This window comes from Haliotis asinina, unplaced genomic scaffold, assembly GCF_037392515.1.
Source record: "Haliotis asinina isolate JCU_RB_2024 unplaced genomic scaffold, JCU_Hal_asi_v2 scaffold_27, whole genome shotgun sequence".
Lineage (NCBI taxonomy): Eukaryota > Metazoa > Mollusca > Gastropoda > Lepetellida > Haliotidae > Haliotis > Haliotis asinina.
In genome coordinates, this window is record NW_027133899.1 from 382,398 (window position 1) to 410,333 (window position 27,936).

The 27,936-nt window shown below is 39.1% G+C and overlaps 1 protein-coding gene across 1 annotated transcript in view; it reads left to right on the plus strand.

The window, feature by feature from the left end:
• LOC137270043 (uncharacterized) overlaps positions 1-27,936 on the plus strand; it is a 190,974-nt gene that overhangs the window by 158,186 nt on the left and 4,852 nt on the right. The window contains exons 14-17 of the mRNA XM_067803854.1: positions 11,007-11,092; positions 12,996-13,067; positions 15,471-15,611; positions 26,639-27,158. Of these exons, the coding sequence (XP_067659955.1) occupies positions 11,007-11,092; positions 12,996-13,067; positions 15,471-15,611; positions 26,639-27,158 (819 nt within the window). The remainder of the gene's footprint in view (positions 1-11,006; positions 11,093-12,995; positions 13,068-15,470; positions 15,612-26,638; positions 27,159-27,936) is intronic.

The following is a 27,936-nucleotide window of genomic DNA, read 5'->3' on the forward strand; positions in this document are numbered from 1 at the left end:
GAAAAAACAATGAAACAATCCAAACAAATACCTATCTGTTTTCTTTTTCATTGCCAAATGCTCCCAAATCAGTAAAGGTGGGTTACTGCAATATCCAAGTTGAAACCTACATCCCCAACCCGCTCAGGTGTTTTAAATGTCAGAAATATGGACACGGTGTATCTACCTGCACATTGTCTGTTGTGTGTGCTCACTGTGGTCAGAAGACACACACAACAGAAGATTGTGACAGTGACTTTAAAAAATGCACTAACTGCTCTGGCGACCATTCATCTTCGTCAAAACAGTGTCCAATATGGAAAGAGCAAATGGCGATTAACAAAATAAAGTTCACCCAAAATATCTCTTTTTCTGAGGCAAAGAAACTGGTGAAGAGATCTGACCTTCTAGAAAGTTATGCTACAGTAGCAAAATCATCATCTAAATCCAGCTCTAAAATAACAAAATCATCCACAGGATGCCAAACTACCTTGACTTGGGTCAGTTCCGACTCCCCACAGGTTTTATACCCTGCTATATCATCCCAGACTGAGGAATCACTTCCTACTACATCAAAGTCCTCTGATCATAAGTCATCTTCACAGTCACGCTCTGAGTCTCATTCAACAGCTGATAGACAACAAATTGTTAAAACTAAACCCAAACCTAAGTCTGATGCTTCAAAACAACAAAGTGGCAGAGCTCCTAAGGGGTCACAAAATAAAATTCAATTGTTTAATAAATATGGGTCTCTTGAAGATATGGACGTTTCTGAAAACGTCCATTCTAGGGCACATAGCTTGTCGCCCTCCAAAAGAGTGCGGGGTAGATCCCCAAAAAATCCCCCCAAAAGATAGTTTATTCCAATAATATTGTACAATGGAACTGCAGAGGTTTGAGGACTAATTTACATGAATTACAGCTATTAGTCCAAGATTTCACACCTTCAGCGTTATGTCTCCAAGAGACATATTTAAAACAAACAGATGCATTTGACCCAGATGCATTTTAATGCATATCATTGTTTTTCACCTCTGGGTGATAGGGCCACTGGCGGATCATCCATTCTAGTCAAACAAAATGTTATTCAAAGCCCTGTTTCACTTAATACTAATATGCAGGCTGTTGCAGTGAGAATTATTTTACATGTAGCGTTTACGCTATGCTCTCTTTATATTTCACCATCTTCGGCTTTTGCCAAAACCGATCTTCAAGCTCTATATGATCAGCTCCCGAAGCCCTGTATTACAATGGGAGATTTAAATGGCCACAACCCACTCTGGGGTAGTGTAAATACAAACACTAGAGGTAAATTGTTGGAGGACTTTTGTTCTGACAATGATTTATGTATTTATAATGATGGTTCCAACACATATTTACACCCTGGTACAGGGACTTATTCTGCTCTCGACTTGTCACTTACAAATTCAGAACTATTAAATGAATTTGAATGATCAGTCCACGATGACCTCTGTGGAAGTGACCATTTTCCTACTATATTAAAAGCTGTAACTCCATCTGATGTTCCTCCATCATCAAGGCGGAATTTTACAAAGGCTAACTGGACTTTATATGAAACACTGTGTGCTGAAAAACTTAAACCCGAACTTTTTATTGACGTTCCTGATGCTATTAAATGTTTTACTGATGAACTGAATTCCATAGCTGATGAGTGTATACCAAATTCCTCTGTAGTTCCACACATAAGAAAACCATGGTTCAACGATGAGTGCAAACAAGCTAGGAAGGCAAGGAAAAAGGCAGAACATTATTTCCGTCGCCATCCTATGGTACATAATTTAAATAAATTTAAAATTTTAAATGCTAAAGCGCGGCGTACTTTTAAACAAAACAAACGCCAATCTTGGCAAAATTATGTGTCCAAAATAAATTCTCGGACACCCATGTCCAAGGTATGGAACATGGTCCAGAAAATCAAAGGTAAAGGTACTAAATCTACTGTCCATCATCTCAAACATGGAGATCAATTGCTTACTGATAAATCAGATATTGCTAATAAACTAGGTGAAACCCTTGCTAAACACTCTTCCTCTTCAAATTATGTACCAAAATTCCAGCAATATCAAAAACAAGAAGAAAAGAAAACTATTAATTTCAATTCTGATAATGGGGAAGATTATAATGAAACGTTTTCTATTCATGAACTCCATACTGCTCTTGATCAAGCTCATGACACTGCTACTGGAGCTGATAACATACATTATCAACTCCTGAAGCACTTACCAGAATCCTGCCTAGAAACGCTTCTCAATATTTTTTATGATATTTGGACATCGGGTAACTTTCCTCCCTCATGGCGTGACGCCATAGTAGTACCCATACCTAAACCTGGACGTGATCATACGGATCCATCCAATTATCGGCCGATTTCATTAACTAGCTGTGTTTGCACGACCATGGAACGCATGATAAACAATCGACTAGTTTGGTACTTGGAAACAAATAACCTTATAACTGATATACAGTGTGGTTTCCGTAAAAACAGAAGTACTGTCGATCACTTAGTGCATTTAGAATCATTTGTTAAAAATGCACTAATTAATAAACAACATGCTGTGTCTATCTTTTTTGATCTCGAAAAAGCATATGACACAACCTGGAAATATGGTATTTTAAGAGACCTACATGACTACGGCTTGCGAGGTCGTTTACCTCAATTTATAGCAAATTTTTTAAAGGACTGACAGTTTCAAGTTCGAGTGGGTTCTACCCTGTCTGATCATTACAATCAGGATCAGGGTGTTCCACAAGGCAGTATTTTGTCTGTCACACTTTTTAGCATAAAGATAAACAGTTTATCCAAAGTTTTAAACGATTCAATTGATGGATCATTATTTGTGGATGATTTTAATATTTCTTGTCGTGGGAAAAATATGCATACTATTGAACGACAACTGCAGTTGTGTTTAAACAAAATAAATAAATGGTGTCTTGAAAACGGCTTTAAATTTTCTAAATCCAAAACTAACTGTATACATTTTTGCAGAAAATATAAACCACATAAGGACCCTGAACTATCTCTAGATGGCACTCCCATCAAAGTTGTAAATCTTTGACTCCCATTTAACATTTCTGCCTCATATCAAGTCCCTTAAAACTAAATGCTTGAAGGCTCTTGACTTGTTGAAAGTTGTTTCCAACACAAAGTGGGGAGGGGATCAAGCAACCCTCTTACACCTGTATCGATCACTCATACGTTCGAAACTCGATTATGGCTCCATCATATATGGTGGAGCCTGCAACAGCAACCTTAAACTTCTTGATTCTGTCCACCATCAAGGCTTAAGACTTTGCCTTGGGTCTTTCAGAACTTCACCTATTGATAGTCTCTACGCTGAGGCCGATGAACCATCTCTTACTCAACGTCGTATAAAATTGTCTTTACAATACACTACTAAATTATATTCTGATGAATCTAACCCTGCCTATAACTGTGTGTTCAATCCCCTTTATCAGGATTTGTATAACAAAAAGTCTTCTCTTGTTCCACCTCTTGGGCACAGAATTAAACCATTTATTTCTTCTGCCGGTATTGAGCTGGAAAGTATATCGCCTTCCCGTCTTCTTTCTTCTCCTCCTTGGCAGTTGGTTAGGCCACAAGTTGACCTAACATTAACATTTTTTAAAAAATCAGAAACAAATGACTTACAATATAAACAAGAATATCATCAATTAAAGCATAAATATAGCAATTACAAACCTTTATTTACAGATGGGTCCAAGGACGGTGGCGCAGTGGCTTGTGCCACTGTCATTGGATCCAGAACAATATCTTCTAGATTACCAGATAATAGTTCTATTTTTACAGCTGAAGCTAACGCCATATTAACAGCTCTCAAATATATTCAAAGACACCCGAAACGTAAACAATATATAATCTATTCCGATTCTCTTTCTTGCCTTCAGGCTATTAAAAATATTTCTTGCAAACATCCACTTTTAATAGAAATTATTGAATTGTATAATGATCTTGCTACTGGCCAATACGACATCATCTTTTGTTGGTTACCCAGCCATGTAGGCATTTCTGGTAACACACTGGCTGACCTTGCTGCTAAAGCAGCACTCAACAAATCTGTGACATCACTTCTTATTCCTTATAGTGATTACAAAGCCACCATTAGATCTTATATCCGTGATCTGATGCAAAAGAAGTGGGACACCCAAGTGGGTATCAATAAATTACATGAGACAAAACCTTACATTGGTTATACCCACTTGGGTTGTCAGTCCAGATTTGAAGAGGGTATTTTACGACGATGTCGTGTTGGCCACACTAGATACACTCATGCGTACCTGTTAAAAGGTGAAGATCCTCCATTTTGTATCCCTTGTGATGAGAGAGTCACGGTCAAGCATATTCTGCTTGACTGTGTTGAATTCTCCATCACAAGGGATAAGTATTTTACAGTTAAAACAATTAAGGATCTTTTTACCAGCGTTAATTCATTAATTCGTTAATTAATTACCAGGTTTTTTAAAAGAAATTGATTTTTTGGTTGAATTTTGAATAATATGTTTCTGTAAATAGATGTATTTTAATGACTGGTAGTTTGAATTAGTAACTTGAATTGTTGGTGGCTGTACCCTCAAAGGGGGTTGAAGTATTGTCAAATTATTGTCCTCCTGAGAGGGTACGTAAGTCCACAAACATACAAAGTAAATTCTAAATTTCCACATTTTTAATGGTAGTATAAGTGTATTTTTATTGTATGGCTAGATTTCCGAAATTGCTGACGGCTGAGGGGATGATGTAAATCCAGCTAGGGTCCATGCAGGTAGCAAAAGTACTGTAAGTCCCCATGGTCCCTAGTATGGTGATCTACCTTCAGTTGTTGGCAATCTATAGCCCAGTTTTATATTGTATTGTCCTCTATGGATAAATTGTTTTAGGCATAGCTACTAGTTTTACATTCATTTCTGTGATGTTCTAGTTGTTTTACTGTCCTTCGTCGACTGATTGTTATAATACTCATATATTCCATTTTAATGTTCCGTTCCCGTCACGATATGGCTGAAATATTGCCGATGTGACATTAAATTTTAACTCACTCACTCACTCACAGATATCAGGATCCCTGATCTCTAAACTTGTTTGCAACCAAGTTCAACAACGGATACAGACATTTGTGTCTCCAATACCAGATCCACAAGGCTGGGCTACAAATGCTTTCAGCATACCATGGTAGGGACTCAGTGCATATGTGTTTCCGCTTCCAGTACTATTGCCTCAAGTGTTACAGAAAATCAAGCATACAAGGGGACTACAACAGACTGTGGTCATGACCTATTGGTTAGTGAGGGTATGGTTTCGCAACCAGCTTCAAGACCTCGAAAATCAGTCCTTTAAACTACCAGTATGGCCGAATCTGTTAATTCATCCATGCGACAAGCAAGCTCTTGGATATCCATCCTCATCCATGGACCTCTTATCACAGAAAATGCTATTTTTGCTTGCCCTAGCATTAGCTGTCCGGATGTCAAAAATACAATGCGCTGGTTTTTGCGTGAACATTGTTGAGAACCATATGGGATTTTATTGCCTGCCTGACTGACAATTTCAAATCACAGTACTGTCTACAGTACTCTGTCCAAGTGACATGCAAGATTATAATTGTGCCCTATCAGTGCACTGAAAACCTACCCACAATGGACAAAGACAAGGAGAAAGAAATTCAAGTGCCTGTTCATTCCGTTATCAACTGAGACTCCTAAGGAAGTTTCAAGGAATACTATATTGATCTGGATGAGAACCGTTATATTATGAGCATACCAAGCAGCAGGCCTGGTGCCACCACAAGCTTCCAGTCCACATGAAGTATGAACCCTGGCATCCATGCTTGGTAACTGCTCAGTAACAACAATATTGGATTGCTGCTTTTTGGATATCTGATACAATGTTTGCCAACTATAACCAGGACATTTAGAGTTAGAAAGTTATAAAACATTGATAAATATATAAGGAGAAATTGAAGTCAAGTTAGGAAGAGTCAATGTACTGGGAAAGTGCATTAACCAAGTAATCAAATTTTATGGATTCACTTTTCTCGGGGGAAATGGCGATTTCTCTGAAGTAACATGAAACTAAGACCTTGTGATCATACATGAGTAGGCAAATGGACATTCGGATACTAATGGTCAGTGTGTCAATAAAAGGGACACGCAGAGGATCAGAAATAATTTGTTTAAGTATCTTCTGGCGCCTACCAGTCTGAAATATTATTTGATATTTTGTCAGGTATGTCAATGTTTGGTTGATGGATGGCTAAAAGTTGATTAACGAAGATGTTTTACACTGGAAGAATTTGATGGTACTGATAAAGTCTTAAAAAGGGACTAATGAAAGTAACTAATTATTAAGATTGGGTATGAGTCATTTTTGTATGACGTAGGACATTATTTCGGGGGAGGAGCCTAAATTGTCATGACTTCTATTTTGTTAGTTGTCCGGTGAGTGGTGCGCGATTCTGGGCCCCACCGTTGACTTGAGAGGTTCTCTCCGTATATTGAGAGAATGACTCAGATGAACTTATAGTATCAGAAGTTGTGCAAGAGACCAACAAGTTCTTCCAGGACATTGTAAACTACTGTTGTGTTTAGACCAGAGTCTAGGAAATATTTGAGGACCTTTGTTTGTGAAAAACATAACCAAAAATAAAAAGGACTTGAAAACCAAACTGGACTTATCCTTGAGTATACCGTCTGACTACATCATCCCCAGACAAAGAGTGGAGGAAATACAGATTGCCTAGGGAGAAGGGTATAACACCCCGACACCCTCAGGTAACACAACCCCCACGCCAGAGATATCACTGCCGAAGATGTCGCTGGCATTCACCAATTCGGCCCAGTGGTTGTAGCACAACAACTAATGGTTCCTGAAAGGCGCTTAGAAAAATCTCACCCTTTTTATCACATGACTTGAAGATGCCCAAAACACTCTTCAGAGTAAAATGGTTGAGAGTCCACGTATATGTCTCAGAACAGACAGGCATGAGTGATTATATCCCTGTACTTGTATGCTATTCTTGTACCTGAAGAAGGGATTGCATCTTCACTTGATGGATGCATCAAACAATGAATTTGCTATAAGATAACTAGACACGAGTATATCTAAAACCACACGAAGATGTCACTAGACACTTTCATTGACAAGCTTGTCAAGTGTGGTCCCCACAAGATACAGAATGAAAGCTGAAAGTTTGCAAGTCTACAGTGCCGTTTTCAAGTTCCCATGGGGGGTTACAGGAATTAAAACTGAAGACAACCAGAGAATACAGGAAGTGGCCTGACCAACCACCTATTCCATCGGATTCTGTCAAGCATAATAAGCATGAGTTAGGAAAATGAAAAATATGTAATTTTCTGATTAAAATTGATATTTTATCCTTATCCTGATTCATGAAGTCAGCCCTCCCATCCTCCTTTCTTATGACACTCTGAATCTCTGTAAATCCGGATGTTGGCCTGTTTGATTCGGTGAGAGTGACAAGCATGGCCAGTCCTGTGACCAGTTTACAGTTTACATTACTAATAGAAAGTTAGAGACTGCCATGTGTCCCTTTGCCTCAAGCATTAAGTTAAGGAGCAGATGTTATTGTGAAAATCTGAGCATTTTAAACTTGTCTGAATATGTGGCCCCTTTGCAGTGTGCAAGTTTTTGGTTTTGTTAGCATTTAGAGGGTCTACATTTTCATGAAACTTGTGCTACAAAATATTTCAGATATTTAGAATCACATGTTCACGACTGAAAGTTTTTGTGTGTTTTCAACATTTCATTTACAGTTACAGATAAATCAATGATGAATAATGAATATTCAGAATTTAGTGTTAAGTGTTTGACTGTTCAACTTTTGTTAGTTGAAAAGGTGTTTTATACTGTGTTTTTGCTGACAGATATTGACTACTTTTGTCATATTTTCTGTCACTGATGTGGGTTAAGGTTATTGTTTACTTGATAATGGAAACTAAAAACTAATACATGTAGTGTTATTTCAAGTTTCAACTTATTTGTAAGCTTGTTGCATCAGGTAAGATTTGAAAGACCTGTCAAACTGATGTAAGATATTCTTTTAACTTTACTGGCTTTATGATCATGAATACTTGCCAAATATATTTTGAATAAACTCTTTTTGAACAAACATTCAAATGTTAGAGGTGAGTATTGGGACTTGAGAAACACAACAGAATACTGTATATCATGTGTGAAAAATAGAAGAACAAGGTTACAATTGTTGATGTTAAATATTTCAATGCTGAAGAAGTGTCAGAAACTTGTGCAATTGTGTGTAGTAGCTGCAGATGTTTTTCAGTTTCTTTTGATGATGGAACTGTTGAATATTCTCATCCAATTTCCCTGAAACACTTGAACATTAGACAATCAGTAAATACACATGTATCCTGATACATATCGTATTGTATCTTGATGCAGTATCGTGATTCGTATCGTATCGTGAAATGTCTGTATCATCACACCTCTAATAGATACCAGCTTGTGCAGAAACAGGTGAAATAGACACCAATTTGTGCAGAAACAGGTGAAGTTGATATCAACTAGTGCCAAAAAGGGTGAAATAGATACCAACAAGTGCAGAAACAGGTGAAATAGATATCAATGTGTGCAGGAGGAGGTGAAATAGATACAGTCAGGCCGTGTTAGTCCGGACCCCGACAATCCGATTCCCGCAATATCCGAACAATAGCTAGCTGTAACCAATCTTGTTTACTATGTAAACTCATTACCTGTTGATTCAGTAATCTGGTGCTTCACTCTCCGTATCCGAACATTAATCAGCGGTAACAGATTAGCTAATTACACATAGTTTTGCTTCATTAATCCGGCAGTACATCAAAAAGGTTGGGATAATCCCTTAACACCATGAACCCCATTCAGTGATAATTGTTAAGTGACACTTGCGAGTTGTAGATGTCGTTAGTTTGTGATTTTGATCAATTAGTAGGTCTCACTTTTGGTTCCCCGTGAAGGTCCCGGGGTAGAATAGGCCTTCAGCAACCCATGCTTGCCATAAAAGGTGACTCAGCTTGTCGTAAGAGGCGACTAACGGGATCGGGTGGTCAGGCTCGCTGACTTGGTTGACACATGTCATCGGTTCCCGATTGCGCAGATCAATGCTCATGTTGCTGATCACTGGATTGTCTGGTCCAGACTCGATTATTTACAGACCGCCGCCATATAGCTGTAATATTGCTGAGTGTGGCGTAAAACTAAACTCACTCACTCACTCACTCACTTTTGGTTAGTTGGAGTAATACCTGTCATGCTTACTACCTGTATAAAACACTGATCGTGTCAAAATGAGATCACCTGACGCTTGTCAGTCATAATTGCAAGTCCCGCCCCTAGGTGTAAAAGATGTGAAATTACTGCAGCACAAAAATAAGAGAAAACCCTAAAGCCAATTTTGATCTTATGTGTAAACATTTTGGTCAAGAATTCAGACAGTCTATCGGCAAGAGCACAATTTCGGACATCGGATATGTTTTGTGATTGGCTATGATCATTTGACAGACAGATACAATCACGTGGTTGACACGTGATCTTACTTCGTAACAATGCTGCCAGTCACAAGTATGCCAATGTCAAACTGACCAGCGTGAAGGTTGATTTCTTGCCCCCAAACACCACATCGTACATTCAGCCAACTTGCATACGTTCGTATGTTTTTGTATTGCCATGTCAAAGGGAAGTAACCCTACTGTAGTTGTGTTCATAAAAGTTCGTTTCAGTAGTCCGTACGTTTCACTATCCGAACGTTTTTGATGAAAAACAGAAGTGTTCGGATTAACGTGGCCTGACTGTACCAACTAGTGCCGAAACAGGTGAAATAGGCATCAACATATGCAGAAACAGGTGAAATAGATACCAACTAGTGCTGAAACAGGTAAAATAGATAGCAACTTGTGCAGAAACAGGTAAAATAAATACCAATTTGCGCAGAAATGTGATATAAATTTTCACATTTAAAATCGTGTCAAAGTGTGGTTGTCTGCAGAAAGTAAACTTTGAGCCAGGGTTACATGACTCACATGGCAAGCAATATTTAACTTCACTTGCATTGTGATCATAGTAGAGTTTGATTTATAGGTGTTATATACAGTACAATTGAAATGTAGTTAACCATAATCCTATGTAATGTGTATTCATATGAGATGTTCTCACACCCTCCAAATCCTAATAACAACTAAAGTGACATGTGTCCCTAGAGCTTTGTAGGGTAATCCAGCTCAGTTTTGATCCAGTTCACATCAAATGCCTTCCCAGAAATTTAGAATGAATACACTTCGTGTTTCGAGAGTGTATTTTCTATAAATTGTATTATTGATTAAGTGATAATTAATATTGGGTCACAATGTTTAATTTTGAGTGATAGTTATTATGGGTCACATTTTGTATCATAATTGTTCAGTGCTATTAGCATTTTAGTGGCCATCCTTTAGTACTTTTTTGTGTTGAGTCCCATCTAGGATTCTCACTCTCACCCTCAGAGTCAGGCACCTAACTTAACTAAGAAAGTGTAATCCCAAATATAACATATGTTTCATTGGACCACTTTCTTAATGGCATTGGGCAATCATAGCCTTCGGTCATCAGAGTCGTACGAATTAACACTTATCAGAGGGATACACAAAACCCACAGCCTAGACTACCAGTTGTCTGACTTTCATTTTTGTGGAAGTTGCGGTGGCTGAGTGGGTTAGGCGGCTGACTTTGTGTGCTGGTGATTAGGTGCCTGACTCAGGGTGTGGGTTTGAATCCTGGATGGGACTCAAGTGAAGAAAGTACTAGAATTTGTACTTTACTAAGAAAGTGTAATCCCAAATATAATACATGTTAGACAGAGTGTTACTTGATAAACAGTGTGACAAATGGTCAATGAGCAAGAAATTCCCTTGAAATACCTTGACTGGATGTAGAATAGCTAGTAACCTGACCAGTCTTCATCTTGACACTGTTTCCTAGTGATAAAGGTGAGGTCTTATTTCAGAGGTTGTGAGCAGGGTCCCCAAGCCAACATTTGACTTCCACTTAGTGGAGCAGGAGGAACCTGTGAGGGAGAAGGAGGCCAATCAGGTATACACCCTGGGTCTCACTGTCTCTACAGATAGGGCCATAGAAAATACAAGCTGATTTGCCACTAGAAGTTTGAGGGACTTGAAATACTCTTATCTGCAAATATATGTTTCTTGGTATTTTTCAACTTTATGAACTGTATTGTTTCATGTATTGCATATCTGCTAACTACTAACTTCTCTCAAAGCTGAATTTGAATGAAATTTAGAACATGCATTCTTCATGTTACTGGCCTTATGAAACTGCACCCAAATACCACCTTTGTACAAGTGTGCAGCATGCCCTGTGTGAGCCCGGCACCTTGCCGAGACTCACCATTCTCCAAGGTGTGAATGAGTGAAAGCTTCAATTGCATAGAGAAAATTTATCAATTCTTTCAGTGTATTCTTTTGTTTTGTTTTGTTTTGGTTTCCTGTTTGGTCAGGCATAATTTTGTTCCCAGTGGACCGTCGAAGAAAGTGCAAGGGTAAGATTTCAGACTCAAACACATACACAGTCTGTGGACCCTTTGATACAATGGATGCAGAGGTGGTGATCAAGATGTTGTGGATTTGAAAGGTTCTGCTGGCAGGGTGATCTTCCTTGGTGCATCACATCACTCGCCAAACTGGCTTCTTTTGTCACTACAGTGGGAGGTGACTAGTTGATCACACAAGGTCAGATGACCTGTTTCTTAATGAAAGCATTGTACTTTTAACATATTAGGTTTCTTCTGCCACAGAATCCTCTTTGAAAAAATCATTCAGTAGAGCAGTTCAAGTCCTGGTCAAACCACTCATGCAACTTGACATGTCTTGAGGAATGTCTCTTACGGTTAACTCCTACAGAGATGTAATTTAAAGTGAGGAAATATATCCCATAAGTGTCCCATTGAAATCTTAGCATACAGCAAGGGTCAGGCAAATGAGGAGTGGGGAAGCATTTACCTAGCCTACCTGAAATATGAAATACTGAATTAAACTTTTAACAGATCACAGTCTTGTTTCCAAGGAAATGCACCTCCTCTTGCGACCTGACTGATACGGTTAGAAATTCAAATTTTGATTGAAAAAGAGAAATATATTTTCAAAATGTATGCTTTGTTGACTGCCTGCATCCCTACCTTTTGCTATCCATCTTCATAACATACTTATGTACACAATGGCTTAATATCATCCTGAACCGAAAGGTCAATTTTGGGATATTTAATGGAATATTTTAATTAAATTTTTAAAACTCTTGATGTTACACAGTTGTATTTTATTTTGTGTGTTTTGAATCCCCCAAGCAGACCCCATCTCCCATTCCCATGTAATTTTACATAAAGAAGAGAATGTTCTGTGGTTGTGTTGTGGCCTAATATGAATAGTTTCAAGTCTTTGAATGTCATTTAGAAGTGAAAATACATAAGAATGAAGATTTTTATGGACATCAACTTCTTTATGAGAGAACACAACGTTTAGGAGTTAATGCTTACTCCTTCATCAGGTGATGAAGGAGTAAGCATTAACTCCGAAACGTTGTGTTCTCTCATAAAGAAGTTGATATCCATAAAAATCTTCATTCTTATATGAATAGTTTGTATTAGTGTGAGTAGTTATAGGGCCAGGAACTTGAAGGATGCATGATCTAAATTTGGTTTCTATTTAGCAGCAAGAGCAGTCAGAGGAAATGCAGTTTATGAAAATGAATGTTCACAATATCAGATTTGCATAAAAATCCATAAGATCACAGAGTTACAACTTGATTGAACAAAACTGGAAGTTTTGATTGAATGAGAAAGGCTGGCAATATAGTCCAGATAATACCGTTATTACTGTGATAGTTTTTAAATGAATTTACTAAAGTCTAGTTAGTGTATCAGGTGATAATTACTTTATTGCTTGTGAGAGGTGATTTACAATAATTTTGTGTTCATGATCAGAATCCTACAGCAGTGGTACCTGTTGTCACCAGTACTCCTGACTCCAAACGTGGCCCTGAACCACAGCTGTCGGTAGGTCAAGAACCTCTTGGTTTTCTTCATGCACTAATTGATTCTGGGTTTAAGGGAGAATACTAGATAATTTCAGTTTCTGGCTGGGTGAAAGATAAAGTCATCAGAAACATCTGTCCCAATTTTTAAAGCAAAAGTATGTATATTTATATCAAACTTGCGAAAACAGCTTCTAAAGTCAGCTGAAATGGACAGCTGATGACACTTCACTGCTGTAACGGTACTCGATGTATGCGAGTCCAGAGAGGAAAACCCTTTTTGTTTACAATGTCGATAAACATCATGTGTTGGCCAATTTCAAGGTGTTTTTTAGTATTTGAAGCACAGGAATATTTCATTTGAAACCTCCGACTGACGCTGGCGGTTCCAAATGTGTTCCCTTGCTTCAAATACTCAATAACACTCGGAAATTGGTCAACACATGATGTTTATCTCCTAAGTGCTACAGTAATACAAATCATATTGTTTCTATCATTTTTGTAAATGGGACGTTTGTGTATCGTGTTGCCAGGGGGTGCTTGGCATCACCAGCCAAAGGAAAGAGCCACCATTTCTTCTGTTTCCTAAGTAAAGACAGATTTAGGCAGGAGAAACTTCCTGATCATTTCCAGCTGGATGACAAATACCCATTTCACCTTGCACAAATGTCAGTTGAAAGTCCAAAAGCTAGGATGAAGAAGGAATCAGTATCCAAGAGATTCATTTATACCATATCATTCTATGTTACAACTTGTGTTTTTTTTAGCATTGATTAAATCAAGTGTAACTGTGATGAAATACAGTATATATGATCAAAATCAGTAAAAGATTTCACAAGAGCCTAAAAATCTTTCACTATATTGTTGATTTGAAACACGAAATACGGAAGTTTACATGGAAATTTGCAGAATACTGTGGCAAATGATTAAGTACCTGTTTTGTTCATTGTTTTCCATTTTGTTGAATTATGTGAGGTGGCATCAAATTCGCTATTTGCTATCGATGAAGTCATTCTAAGGTTATGACAGCGCACCATAAGCAAAAACATTGTACTGACTAGGATTTTTAAATATAATTCACCAGGTCTCAAGGAAAAAAATTCTCTTCCTGGCTTATAATTGTCTGCTCAACCAGGCAGGGATCTTGTATGGGGACTTGATAATTTATTAAAGAGACCTAGGATCCTATTGGGTTTTTTGGCAGCAAAATAATTCCTTGCAACGTTGTAATTCTTGTAGCAGACAATTTATCTTTTCCCCCATCTGAAGCATAATTGTTTTTTTTAAAAATCCCAGACTCCCTGCAGTCACCCATTTGACACAAAAGCAACTGAAACAACATTTTAAGTAAATGTTTTGTTAGGGACTGGTCAGTTATTATAGGGATGGCTGTGCTGGTTGGAACTGCATCACATTTTGCTGACAAATAACATGCTCATTAACTTCAGGATTTCCCATATTAGGCAGACACTGCAGACATTTTTACGTGTGTATTGCATTTTACAGACTTTTTGAATGCCTTTACAGTATACTATGCTTGTCTCCGTACAGTGTTTCAGGTGTGAAATGTGAGCACAGTATATGATGTTTGTCTCCTTACAGACAGTGTTTCAAGGGTTAAATGGGTGCACAGCATACCAGGCTTGTCTCCTTACAGGCACTGTTTCAAGGCTTTAATGGGTGTAGAATATATACCATGCTTGTCTCTTTACAGTGTTTCAAGGGTCAAATGGGAGCACAGTATACCATGCTTGTCTCCTTACAGACAGTGTTTCATGGGTTAAATGGGTGCACTGTATACTATGCTTGTCACCTTACATTGTTTCAGGGGTTAAATGTGAGCACAGTATACCATGTTTGTTTTCTTACAGTGTTTCAAGGGTTAAATGGGAGCACACTATACCATGCTTTTCTCCTTACAGTGTTTCATGGGTTGAATGGGTGCACAGTATACTATGCTTGTCTCCTTACAGTGTTTCAGGGGTTAAATGTGAGCACAGTGTACCATGTTTGTTTTCTTACAGGCAGTGTTTCAAGGCTTAAATGGGTGTACAATATATACCATGCTTGTCTCTTTACAGTGTTTCAGGGTTTAAATGAGTGTACAATATATCATGCTTGTCTCCTTACAGTGTTTCAAGGGTTAAATGAGTGCACAGTATGCCATGTTTGTCTACTTACAGTGTTTCAAGGGTTAAATTGGCATACAGTAAGCCATACTTGATGCTAAATGTGATTTTAAACAAATCTCCAGTGCTTGTCTCTTGTCTCAGGGATAGGCATTTCCTTGTTGCTTGCCCTAAAGGGTGCTAAGTGATTTTAAGCACATTCACTCATATTGTGTTTGACAATCCCATTAAAGAAGTCACGTTGATGTCTGAGAGGTTATTGAGGTCATAATGAGAGACGTTTGATACCTTTGAAGGCGGACCTATCATCAGTGGCACCTCCTAGTGTGGGAGAAGATGAACTGCTTCCTCTACGTATTTCTGGTGATGTTGTCAACAGTGATGAGATTGTGTGTGCCAGCGATGTCAGTCTAGAAGTGGACATTCCTGATATAAAGGTATCTCCATGCATCTTGTCTTGGTTGACAGTCAGCAATGTGATAGCTGACACAGGGGCTTGTATCGCTTACAAACAGCATTCAAAAGACATATAGGTGTATAGACCCTACCCTAGTACTATATAAAAGGAAAGGGATGTAATGAAGAAACCACCCCCTCCTCAATCAAAGTTACATGTCACCGCGTGAAATATTCTTAAGGCCCTGTCGAGGCCAACAGATCAAAAGCAAGATGATTTCCCTACAAAATGAGCTATATATGGTCACAATTGGATCATTATTTCAAAAGTTATACGCTACGAATCATCGAAAACAGCTACCTCCGCAATTTCACGCCAAAATCATGGATCACCAAATACGGCGAAAACTCACCTTTCGAATTTGTTTATTAATTCCAACCACGTTGACAACACCAGCATTTGGCTGGATTCGATCGGTTGTGGCATTCCGAGGGTTGGAAAACTTATTGCAAAATCTACATGTCATTTTCTCGACAGTAAGCAAGCATTTTCACCAAAATCGGCAGCATTCCTACACACGTCGGCCATAAGTGACCTTTACATTCAAGTGAAGTGAGCAGATCTGCACAAACAGACTCGGGCCATTCGAGTGGCCGTTCCCACTGTATATTTTGATTTTGTTTATATAGTACAAGGGTAGGGTCTATACACCTGTGTGTCTTTTGTATGCCGTTTGTAAGCAATACAAGTCCCTGTGATTGCTGACACAATTCCAGTCATTGCATATGACACTCATCCAGCATGATATAGAAGCATTCTACTTTAAATGATGATAAATCAACAGCTGAAGGACTGCAGAAATGAAAACAGAATACCTTTATCTCCATTCTAGCACAACTGACATGCGTTGGAAATCCGGACACTCGCATGCACAAGAACACAGAGTTTTGATGGGGTGTTTTTCTAGGAATCGATATGGAATCGTCCAACTCCAGAACAGGATGTGCAATGATTTAGACAAAACCAATATAAATGCCAAAAATCGGTAAATAGCAAAAGGCACAACCATAGGCTGAGATTACTATATCTATCAAGTTTGGTCTAAAAATATTAAGTTATGCTCCGGAAACAAAATGATTGCGGACAAACAGACAGACGAGGATTATTTTTGTTTTTCCATGGAACATTTTGGTGTTAGTCTAATGGTGGGTTGGGCTTTGTTTCCGGAGCAGAACTCAAAAACTGTTCAATATTTTTGTGCAAAACTTGGTAGATATATCAGTCAGAAGTTGAAGTGGTGCCTTTTGCTATTTACAGGTTTTTGTGATTTATTATTTTCTCGGTTTTCATGGAAACGTTTCAGACTTAGTCTCAAAATGGAGGGATGGGCCTCGTTTCCGGAACACAATTCAAAAACCTTTCAATAATTTTCTGCAAAACTTGGTAGATATATCAGTCAGAACCTGAAGTGGTGCCATATGGTATTTACAGGTTTTTGTGATTTCAGATTTTTTTGGTTTCCATGGAAACGTTTCGGACTTAATCTCAAGATGGAGGGATGGGCTTCATTTCCAGAGCAGAACTCAAAAGCCATTCAGTATTTTTCTGCAAAATTGGTAGATATATCAATCAGAACCTATAGTGGTGCCTTTTGCTATGTACAGGATCTTGTGACATATTATTTTCTTGGTTTCCATGGAAACGTTTCAGACTTAGTCTGAAAAGTGAGAGGTGTGTTTCATTTCCAGAGCAGAACTCAAAAACTTCTTAATATCTGTTAGTCAAACTTTCTAGATATATGTGGCAGACCCCAAAGTGGTGCCTTTTGGTTTTTAAAAGGTTTTTGTGATGTATTATTTTCTTGGTTTCCAGAGTTAGTCTCAAAATGGAGGGATAGGCCTCGTTTCCGGAGCACAACTCAAAAACCTTTCAATATTTTTCTGCAAAACTTGGTAGATATATCAGTCAGAACCTGAAGTGGTGCCTTATGGTATTTACAGGATTTTATGATTTCAGATTTTTTTGGTTTCCATGGAAACGTTTCGGACTTAGTCTCAGAATGGAGGGGTGGGCTTCGTTCCCACAGCACAACTCGAAAACCATTTCATATCTTTCAACAGATCTTGGCAGATATATGAGACATATATCTTGAAATTGTGACTTTGCTGGTTTGTCCTTTCAAACATGTGGGGGCCGGGGGGATATGTCATCTTCTGATGACTCTTGTTTTGGATATTGAAACAACTTGTTTGTGTCACTTACATATGGAAACAATGCTGTTAGTTACATAGTTTACAACAACTAAACCATTTTATACTATTATATACAGTCAAAAAATCACATCACCCCTAAGGCACATTACTACAGACTTGGCCATGACCTACAAGTAGAATGACTCTCAAGTGTACTCACTTTAAACTTTCAAACTTTCTCCTGGAAGTAATTTTTTATCACCACGCTGCTTTTTTCAATTTGAAAAAGACCAGATATGCCAGTTTTGATATAGGACACATTTACGGTAGATGTGGATATGGTAACAACTGAAGATGCAGCATGGACCAAAGGCAACAGGTTAGGGATAAGTCGAGTGTTTTCACTGCCAGTGTGGAGAATGGCCGAGTCAAGCCGTTTCTGTGCTGCAGATAAATCATTGTTGTAGGATGATAAACTCTGATGGTTTTCGTGACCAGTTATTCTGACAATTTCTCTAGAGTCAACATCTGCATGTGATAAGAGTGTTACAGTGGTGGACTGAACACAGTGGTTTGTGTACTGCTTTAGACCTTTAGACGTCTGTTCGACAGTGAGAGTCTCGAAATCTGGCGATTGTCGATGAAACTCTAGCCACTCTAAATTGAATGAAAGGACACAAAAATGATATTGATTTATACTCTACTGTGGCTTTCGACATCTAACACTTACAGAAGTTCATGCAACTTTTCATAGATGTTATTTTGTCTTTTTAAGTTGTTTATCATGTTTATTAGCTCTAACGTCTTAGGATCTTCACACCCAAGGTGGCAGTTTGCACAGTAGTTTTACTTGGGGAATCCAAAACAATGGTCTCCAGTTCAGCGTCACACTTTGAAGTACTTTGAAGTGGGTTCATGTCTTCCTTCATCTGGGGAAGTAATGTTAATGTATTTTATTTTAATTTGTCTTTATGAAAATATATTTCATTTTAATTTTAGTTCATATTATTTTGTACTTGGTTTTGAAGTAGCAACCATGTGCAGTACAGTTGTAGAATCTAGCGTTAATTTAGTGACACTGAATGTTTACTAATAGATGTACCTATCTTCTCTTGTTGAAGAATTTCATTTGTATCAGTTGATTCCAGTAGGTTGTCATCAAACCATTCTGATTTTAGATCAAACTATCTTGTAGAGGCTACTGAGATGAAAATTGCCAGTCTGATTTTAACAACATGTTTGTTTACAAAAAATAGGGTCAGCAAGTGCTATGTATTCATGCATTCATATGTAATCTTTGATTCAGGTTTAAGGATGGCCACGTGCAACAATCAACCATTTAGAATCGAGTATCCGAAAATGTTGTGCTAGAATGTATGGCAATACCTTTGTCAAGAACCTGTAGAGTGACAACAATTCTTTTCATTCTTCATTGTAAACCAAAAGTCACTCTGTTGTGTAATCTGATTGGTTGAAAAACATGATCAAATGGTATTTGATTCCCGGAAACTGCAAGACTGTTCGCTGCATATTACAAACAATTATTTTGTTGTGTCATCAACAGTGGTGACGTCATACAAAGCATAAAAAGTCAGAATGACATCACAAATGAGCAGCTCCAGATGCTACCATGGGAACCAGCTGACTTGATGGAAACGAGTGCAGACAGTAGTGAGTGAGTGAGTGAGTTGAGTTTTACGCCCCGCTCAGCAATGTTCCAGCTATATGGCAGCGGTCTGTAAATAATCGAGTCTGGACCAGAAAATCCAGTGATCAACAACATCAATTGGTAACCGACATGTGTCAACCAAGTCATCAAGTCTGACCACCTGATCCCGTTACGACAAGCATAGTCACCTTTTATGGCAAGCATGGGTTGCTGAAGGCCTATTATACCCTGGGACCTTCATGGGTTGCACAGACAGTAAAACCCTTTTTGTTTACTTTTTAGCTTACAGTGTTGATAAACATCATGTCTTGGCCAATTTCTGGGTGTTATTGAGTATTTGAAGCACAGAAATACACACGGAAATGAGGCCATCAGCCGGAGGTTACAAATGAAATACTCCCATGCTTCAAATACTCAATAACACCCGGAAATTGGCCAACACATGCTGTTTATCTCCTATTTATACAGTTTATATTATGTAAGACTGAACCATTGTAAAACTGAAAGCTGTGTCAGTGTCCCTGTAAAATCAGGTATCATTTCAGAACATGCCCTTTATCTTCAGGGAGGATATATTTAGAAAACAAAACGTCTCATGTTGAGAGTGAATGTCTAAATTGCTATTTTGTCTGAATGTTTGAAGTAACAGAACAAAACTTTTATTTCATAATTGTAGAGTGTGTTAGTCATTTCCTTTTTCATACATTTTTCATGAAAAAGCAGGTTTGGTTTTCTTTTGGTATTGCTGTTGTGGATAGTTTTTCCTGGTCTTCATTTGCATCCACTGGCCTGGGAAAGCATCCAAATTCACTATTAATTGTTTCAGTGTTTCAATATTAGTTACCATGTCTTTGCGATTTATATTTAGGGCTTCTTTTGAGTCATTTAATGTCATGTCATCCATGACATGTCATTACTTCCACTGATAACAGCTGTCAGTAGTGGGGGTTAAGTTTGAGTCAGTTGTCAATGGCTCCAATGGGATTACAGTGGATTCTATCTAATCTGACATTCCCTGTATACTGACATGCATGCAGTCAAGTCTTGTTAATCTAACCTCCGTTTATCAGACAGTTGGCTTTATCCAACGTTTCTTTTGGTAACAAATTGAATAAACATAACTTAGTCTCATTATTTAGTCCGACATCCCCATTGATAATGTCAGATTAACAAGACTTGACTGTATTTGGTCCCAAGTGTGTCCCTACATGATATCAGGTAAGAAATGCACTCTAATCTGACACTCCCATCAGCACCAAAATCACTGACTCTGTCTACACCGACATTGTAATTTCTCCAGAGACTGTATTGGTCAACACATAGTGTGTATTTAAAGTCTTTTTCTAATGTGTAAATAATGGAATTTTGGAATTAGCTAATAAACAATAACAATTAATTCTTCTTACAATCAAAGTATAACCCTCAGTATAAGTGATGAAATGTTATGTCATTAAGTGCAACCAACATATCATCTTATAATAAGTGTCATGATCAGGGCCCCTATTCTCGAAAAGATCCTAGCCCTAAGATATCCTAACTTTGATCTTACGGACTAGGATAGGTGTCCTACCTTATTCTCAAAAAGTATCCTAGTGCTAGCATATCCTAACTTGGGACAAATACTAGGATAGGTACTGACTTTTTAAGTCCATCGTAGTGGAAATCAACATGGTGTGGTACTTGTTTGTTCACCAATTTTGACGTTGTGAAAACTTTGTTAGAGCTGAATTTACAACAGCACGCAGTTTTTCTGAGTATAGAAGATTTCTTTAGTTTATATCATCAATTTATCAGTTGTGAATAAGACTTACTTGTTGCAATACACATATTCTTTACATCTACAACTGATATGCATTTTTATTCTTATTCTATCCCTTTTTATCCACAACATGGCTCTTTTCTGTCACATTCCTCTGAAATGTCAATGTCAAGGCCAACTTGATAAGGGAAGTAACTTCTGTTTATTTCCTAAGTGAATTTTCACTTTGTGAGATGACGCATAATGAAAGTTCAAGTCACGATAATCATTAAAAAAATCAAATGAAACTATTTTTTGCACGTATTAATTTTCTTTTTGGCAGACTTTCAAAATCTGACGACAAATGGTTTGTCCTAAATAATAATAAATTTGATATGATGAAAATATTGAATATGTTAACAATACTTATATCTGATAAAATAGTTTAGATTTATTTGAGTACAAGTTCACTCTATTTTCCAGGATACAAGGTATGAATTTTTATCATAAATATAATTAATTACAATTTCTTCTAGATCAAGCACCCGTGAAGGTCCCGGGGTAGAATAGGCCTTCAGCAACCCATGCTTGCCATAAAAGGCGACTATGCTTGCCGTAAGAGGCGACTAACGGGATCGGGTGGTCAGACTAGCTGACTTGGTTGACACATGTCATCGGTTCCCAATTGTGCAGGTCGATGCTCATGTTGTTGATCACTGGATTGTCTGGTCCAGACTCGATTATTCACAGACCGTCGCCATATAGCTGGAATATTGCTAAGTGCGACGTAAAACTAAACTCACTCACTCACTCACTCTAGATCAAGCAAGTCCACCAAAAGCTGAATTTCACCACTTTCAAACCTTTTACTTCGATTTCTAGTCTCGCCATTTGTCTTGGAAATGAGATCGTAGCTGCCCTTACATATGTGTTTTTCATGCAATGAGTTACATGTATAGATAATATTTAGGTGAACTTGATGAAGATTTTTATGCTCCCGGCATGGAGGGAAGGGCTTTGTTTCTGGAGCAGAACTCAAAATCCGTTTTTTATTTTTCTGCAAAATTGGTAGATATACCAGTCAGAAGCTATAATGGTGCCTTTTGCTGGTTACAGGTTTTTGTGATTTCTTAGTTTCTAAGTTTCCATGGAAATGATTCAGACTTTGTCTCGAAAGTGAGAGGTGTGCTTCGTTTCCGGAACAGAACTCAAGAACTTCTTAATATCTGCCTGTGTAACTTGGGAGATATATGTGGCAGACCCCAAAGTGGTGCCTTTTGGTATGTACAGGTTTTTGTGATTTACTATTTTCTCGGTTTCCATGGAAACATTTTGGACATAGTCTCGAAAGTGAGAGGTGTGTTTCATTTCCGGAGCAGAATTTAAAAACTTCTTAATATCTGTCAGTGTAACTTGGTAGATATATGTGGCAGACCCCAAAGTGATGCCTTTTTCTATCTCACCTACTGAAGAGCAAGCTATCCTAGCTAGGATCAGTTACTCAACTTAGAACAAGCATCAACTCCACGGGATGAACAAGAAGATCATCCACCGTCGTCATCGCAGTTCGGAGAGAGATCCCGCATGGGTGAGTGCACTCACGTGAATGACTACGTTCGTGTGAGTGAGGATGCTCGCTCGAGTTAGTGCTGTCACAGGTCTACTCGTCAACGTAGAAGATCTTCATCAATCTTCTCAGCTCGTCGAAGGCGCCGTCAGCACTCATCGTCCCCTTCAGACCTGGACTCACATAAGAAGGATCATTGGCATCCATCGAATGCGTTGCACTCACGGATGGATAAAGACAGATACTGCCGATATTCATCACCAGAGAAAGCCCTCTTCTCTGACTCTGAAGTTACATCGTGGATCATGAATGGTCTGGACTTAGTCTCACCATCCAAGGACTCCAACGAAATCAACACTTATAGGATTATAATCGGTGGGTCAAAGTTCAAGTTGATGTTAGAACAAGTTCTACTCTCTCCGTTACCACTACGACAATGTGAATGTCTACTCAGTCTGCTCACGTCACCTCAGGATATGACCAGACGAAGATGCCTACAAGTACATCTATGACAGCGGTTCCTGAGTCACGGTTTCATGTCCTGATTGGTTTAGGGCGATGGACATCTTAAAACCACACCTGCTATTTGGGGACTCACCAATCGAATGTCTGCGCAGGAACTTAAATTTTACAGTCGGTATTCAACAACCATCTCTGTGTAGACACGTCTCTCCAAGGATGGGGTGCCAATCTTAACATCGAGGTTGCAACAGGAATCTGGAAGAAGGAAGATCGAATCAACCAGTTGGAGATGAAAGTGGTGATGCATGTTATTCATCACTGGTCGACAACACTAAGAGACAAGATACTGATGATCCACACAGACAACACAACAGTGGCTTTTAAACATAAACAAGCAAGGGCCAGTGAGATCGCCATCCCTACTACACCTGACGTTTCAACTCTTTGACATGGTCGACAGTCTGAATCTCCAAATAAAAACATGTCACATACCTGGAGTCTGCAACATCGTGGCAGACGCCTTATCTTGTCCTCTTCGTCCATCACCAACAGAGTGGATGCTGCATCAAGAGGCGTTTCAACTAATCAACCAGGCATTTGGAATCGCTGCAACAACCTTTGTGTCATCGGTACCAGATCCATTTGTCTGAGCTACAGACGCTGTCAGCATCCTGTGGGAAGGACTAAACGCGTTTGTGTTTTCCCCTCCAGTGCTGCTGATCTTGGTCGCACCATACTGTCCAACGAGACATTGGTTTCCAACACTTATAGAAGAGTTAGGACAACCAGTGCTACAATTACCAGATTGGAAGAATCTTCTCGCCCATCCTCGCACAAAACAGTCACACGGCAAGCCATCTGCGTTCAGACTTCATGTATGGACCGTATTAAAACCTGTTTGAAACCCAGTGGATATTCGGCGAGAGCAGCGAAAGCAGCCACCTTAGCCTTACGGAAATCCACTCATACACTATATGATCACCATTGGAAACGAATTGAGGCATATGCCAGGGAGAAAGGATTCTCAGTGATTAAGGCAACTCATTCTCAGACAGCAGATTATCTATGCCATCTATGTCATTCCAGAGGTCTGAATGGCTCTACATTATCTACATCCTTGGCAGCTCTCAGTTGAGTCGTCACCATGGGAATGGGAACCAAGCTGACTTACGTACCAGAGTTACTTGCCTTTCTACGCTCCTTCAAGTTGGGAGATCAACAACACAGATTTAGAGAAGTTCGATGCAAGTCACCAAGAAAGAGCTCACTTGGGTCTGCGACAGGATTTCATCACAGAGAATCAACTGCCAGGTCAACCGGACAGACAGTTCTGCATGCCGGCCTTGTCTTCAATCCTGGGACCTCATGATATGCAAGACTTATCATTATGTCCAGTCAGACCATTGAAAATATACATTGCACGTACCAAGTCTAGAAGACAATTGTTCAAGCACCTATTTATCCCTATATCTAATCAGACACCTACTGAAGTATCCTGCAACACGATCTCAGTGTGGATCAGAGCTGTCATACTTAGAGCATATAAAGCAGAAGGATTGGAACTTCCGCAAGCCTCCAACCCGCATGAAGTCAGAGCCCAAGACATGGCCACGGAGGACGTCACTGGCATTGCTCAGCCACTAACAGTCCCCCGAAGGCGCTGACTCCTCTCACCCGACATGTCACGCAGACGCTCTACAGAGTGTAATGGTGGAAAGGCCATGTGCACGTCTTGAACAGAGTAGCATGAGTGATTATGACCCTGTACTCGTAATGAAGATACTTGTACATGAAGTTGGGTTGCAACTAGTCTCGATTGCTATATCTTGACATTTAGTTGCTTCAGAAACTAGCAGGACGCTAGTTACTTTTGATGTCATCACGTGCCAGTCAACGAAGCCTTCTGTGGAAGACAAGTTTGACTGGATGTGATCCCCCCAGAATCAACAATGAATATTAGAACAGGACTGAATTATTGCTGTTACAAGTTCCCGCTAGGGGGAAATTATTTGATGTAATTTTGACAACCAGCAGAATCCAGCATGTCCTGACCCACCGCCGTTTCCGTCGGATTCTGTAAGCAATTAAGCATGGGTCAGGATAAGGAAAAAATATGTAATTTTCTGAACAAAATTGATATTTTATACTTATCCTGACTCATGACGAAAGCCCTCCCAGCCGCTCCTCAAAGGCATGCTGAATTCCTATAATTCTTGTGTCTGGCAATTCTTAAGGAGAGTGTGACAATCATGGCCAATCAGCTGACCATGTGCTTTGTTAAAGTGAGGCTACTTGTGGGTGAGTGTATTTTTACATCTGCTTCTTTTAGAAGGGAACTTTAAGGGATTTCAGGTGTTCCACTACCTTTGCCAGGAAGAGGAGATAAGCAATTAAGCATGAGTCAAGAAAAGGAAAAATTAGAGCATGTCAATTTTATTCAGAAAATTAATTATGAGCACACATTTCATTGTGTTAAATTTTGTGGTGTGTTCCAAAATGGCTGATTTGGTGTCTGCTTTGTTTGTGGATGTCACGTGTTCCTGGATGCGTATGTTTAGTGATCTTGATGTTTGACCAATGCAGTTGCTCCAAAAGTCGCAGCTGATGTTGTAGACCACACATTAAGACTGTTGTTGTTTTGTAGTTTGTTTCCTTTTGTTTGCCTTGATGATGGTTTTGAGAGGTGTGGCCGTGGAGAAGTATGTGTCTATGTCTGTTTGCTGTTTACGTGAGCGACTGATGTGATTTTGCTGATATAGGGCAGTGAGATGCAATAGGGTGTGGAGTGGAGCTTGCTAGTGATATGTTTGGGTGGTGGTTTGAGTCTCGTGGGAAAGTTGTTATGTTAGGTGAAGACATGCCTGAGGTGTTTAAGTTGGTAACTAAAAACTTAAGTTTAAAGTCATGTAATGTGAATCACTGTGAGCCTTGCACCTTATTCAATTAATGCTGCTAAATTTTCTGTTCTTTTCAGAGTGGCAGAACAGATGTTCCACCTGCTTTGAGATTCATGTTCCCAAGTGATATATTTAAATCTAAGAAAATGAGTTTGTAATGGGTTGTTATGAACTTACAGAACTCCCAGTACTTCCAAGTGAAGACAATCGACTAGCAATTGTATGATAACAGTCTGTAAATTATCAAATTTGGACAAGCCAGTGGTGGACATTACAGGGGAATTTCCCTGAAATTGAACCCTCTTGAACTGGATTATAAGCATTCTGCCAAGTCACTGTCCTCAAGGCTAACAGATCCACTGAGTTGCTTCCTTGAAAGCATAACTTATTGTAGACCATTTCTTCCTAATCCACCAAGGGGTGATTGTTGGCTTAGAGCGTGAGAAGAGGTCCAGATGGGAAGCCACGCAGAGGCAGCTGAGTTTCCAACTTGCCTGTCAGGTTTCTCACACAAACTGGTAAATTTATTCTTCTGTTGACAGGCTGTTGATCTCAGTTCAGGTGTCCCTGGCTCCAGTGACCTTGCTGTGGAGGTGACACCATCAGGCTCAGCAACAGTGGCAACACACACCCCAACTAACGTTCACACCAAAGCAAGACAAGAGGTGAAGTTGAAGCCAGATTCAACTAGTCCCCAGACCATAAGATCAGGCCTGAAGAGGAGAACTGTTTCATGCAAGCTCACTCGCTGTGTGGACATGCAACTTTGCCAGGCTGCCCGAGCATCCAGTGATGTTCATACTTCACTTGGTCACTCAGCCGTTTCAAATGCCAAATCTCTAAGGAGCTGGATGTATTTCCCTGGATGCAGCAATGGGAGTAAGACCAAAGGCAAGACACAGAAAACTGCTGCACAAGTTGAACAAACCCACCCTTCTCAGCATCCTCTCTGTTATTTGGTGGGTGTGGTTAAGAACTGTCAGATAGCTCAGGCATCTGGCAAGGTCAAGGTCATGTCCAAGTCCAGGAAGCTGATGGAGGCAATAGCACAGGCACCTCAAGGTAAGTATTGTTGGATAGATCACCTTCAGAAACAAGTAGATGATCCGGGTACATTGATGTTAGTTTCACAAGCTACTCCAACAGTGAGTATAGACAGGTTGGCCTAAATGGATAGAACCAGGTAGATCATCCAGGTACACAGACATTGCTTCACATTAGGTACATGTAAGTACATCCAGGTAAAAATCAGGTAGATCCACAGGCAACTGTAGCAAATTAGAAAGTAAATTCATTGGCACCTCCAAGACAGTCACCTTATACTGACAATGACCTGTTGTGACAGTGAGTACCCACAAACTGGTATTGGTAACAAGTGATGCTAATGCTGATGCAAGTTACAACTTGAAGGGCAAGATTTCACAAAAATGAACCTTTTTATCTTCTACTTTGTTATCATGAGAATTGTTTATCATGTACTTTTATAACCAAAACGAAATAGATATAGGAGAAGTAACTTAATTATATTTTGTGTTATATCGATTCAAAGTTTCTACATTAACCAAGAGTTCTATGTTTACAATGAACACACCATGACTTACATACCTTGGAACTGACATCACTGGTGCCCTAATGATAAGTGAATGACATCGTTAGACCTTATTAATCCCATTTCACGGGGTGCTTGTAAAGGTGTGATTCTTGTGTCTCAATGCACAGGCTACTGTTTTAGTCCTGGCTGTCTGCTAGTAATGTGGTCGGTTCCACAATGTTACATTGTACAAAAAGTGTTACCACGTAACCAAATTGTACAACATTCAACCTGACTTGGTCGTCTTTC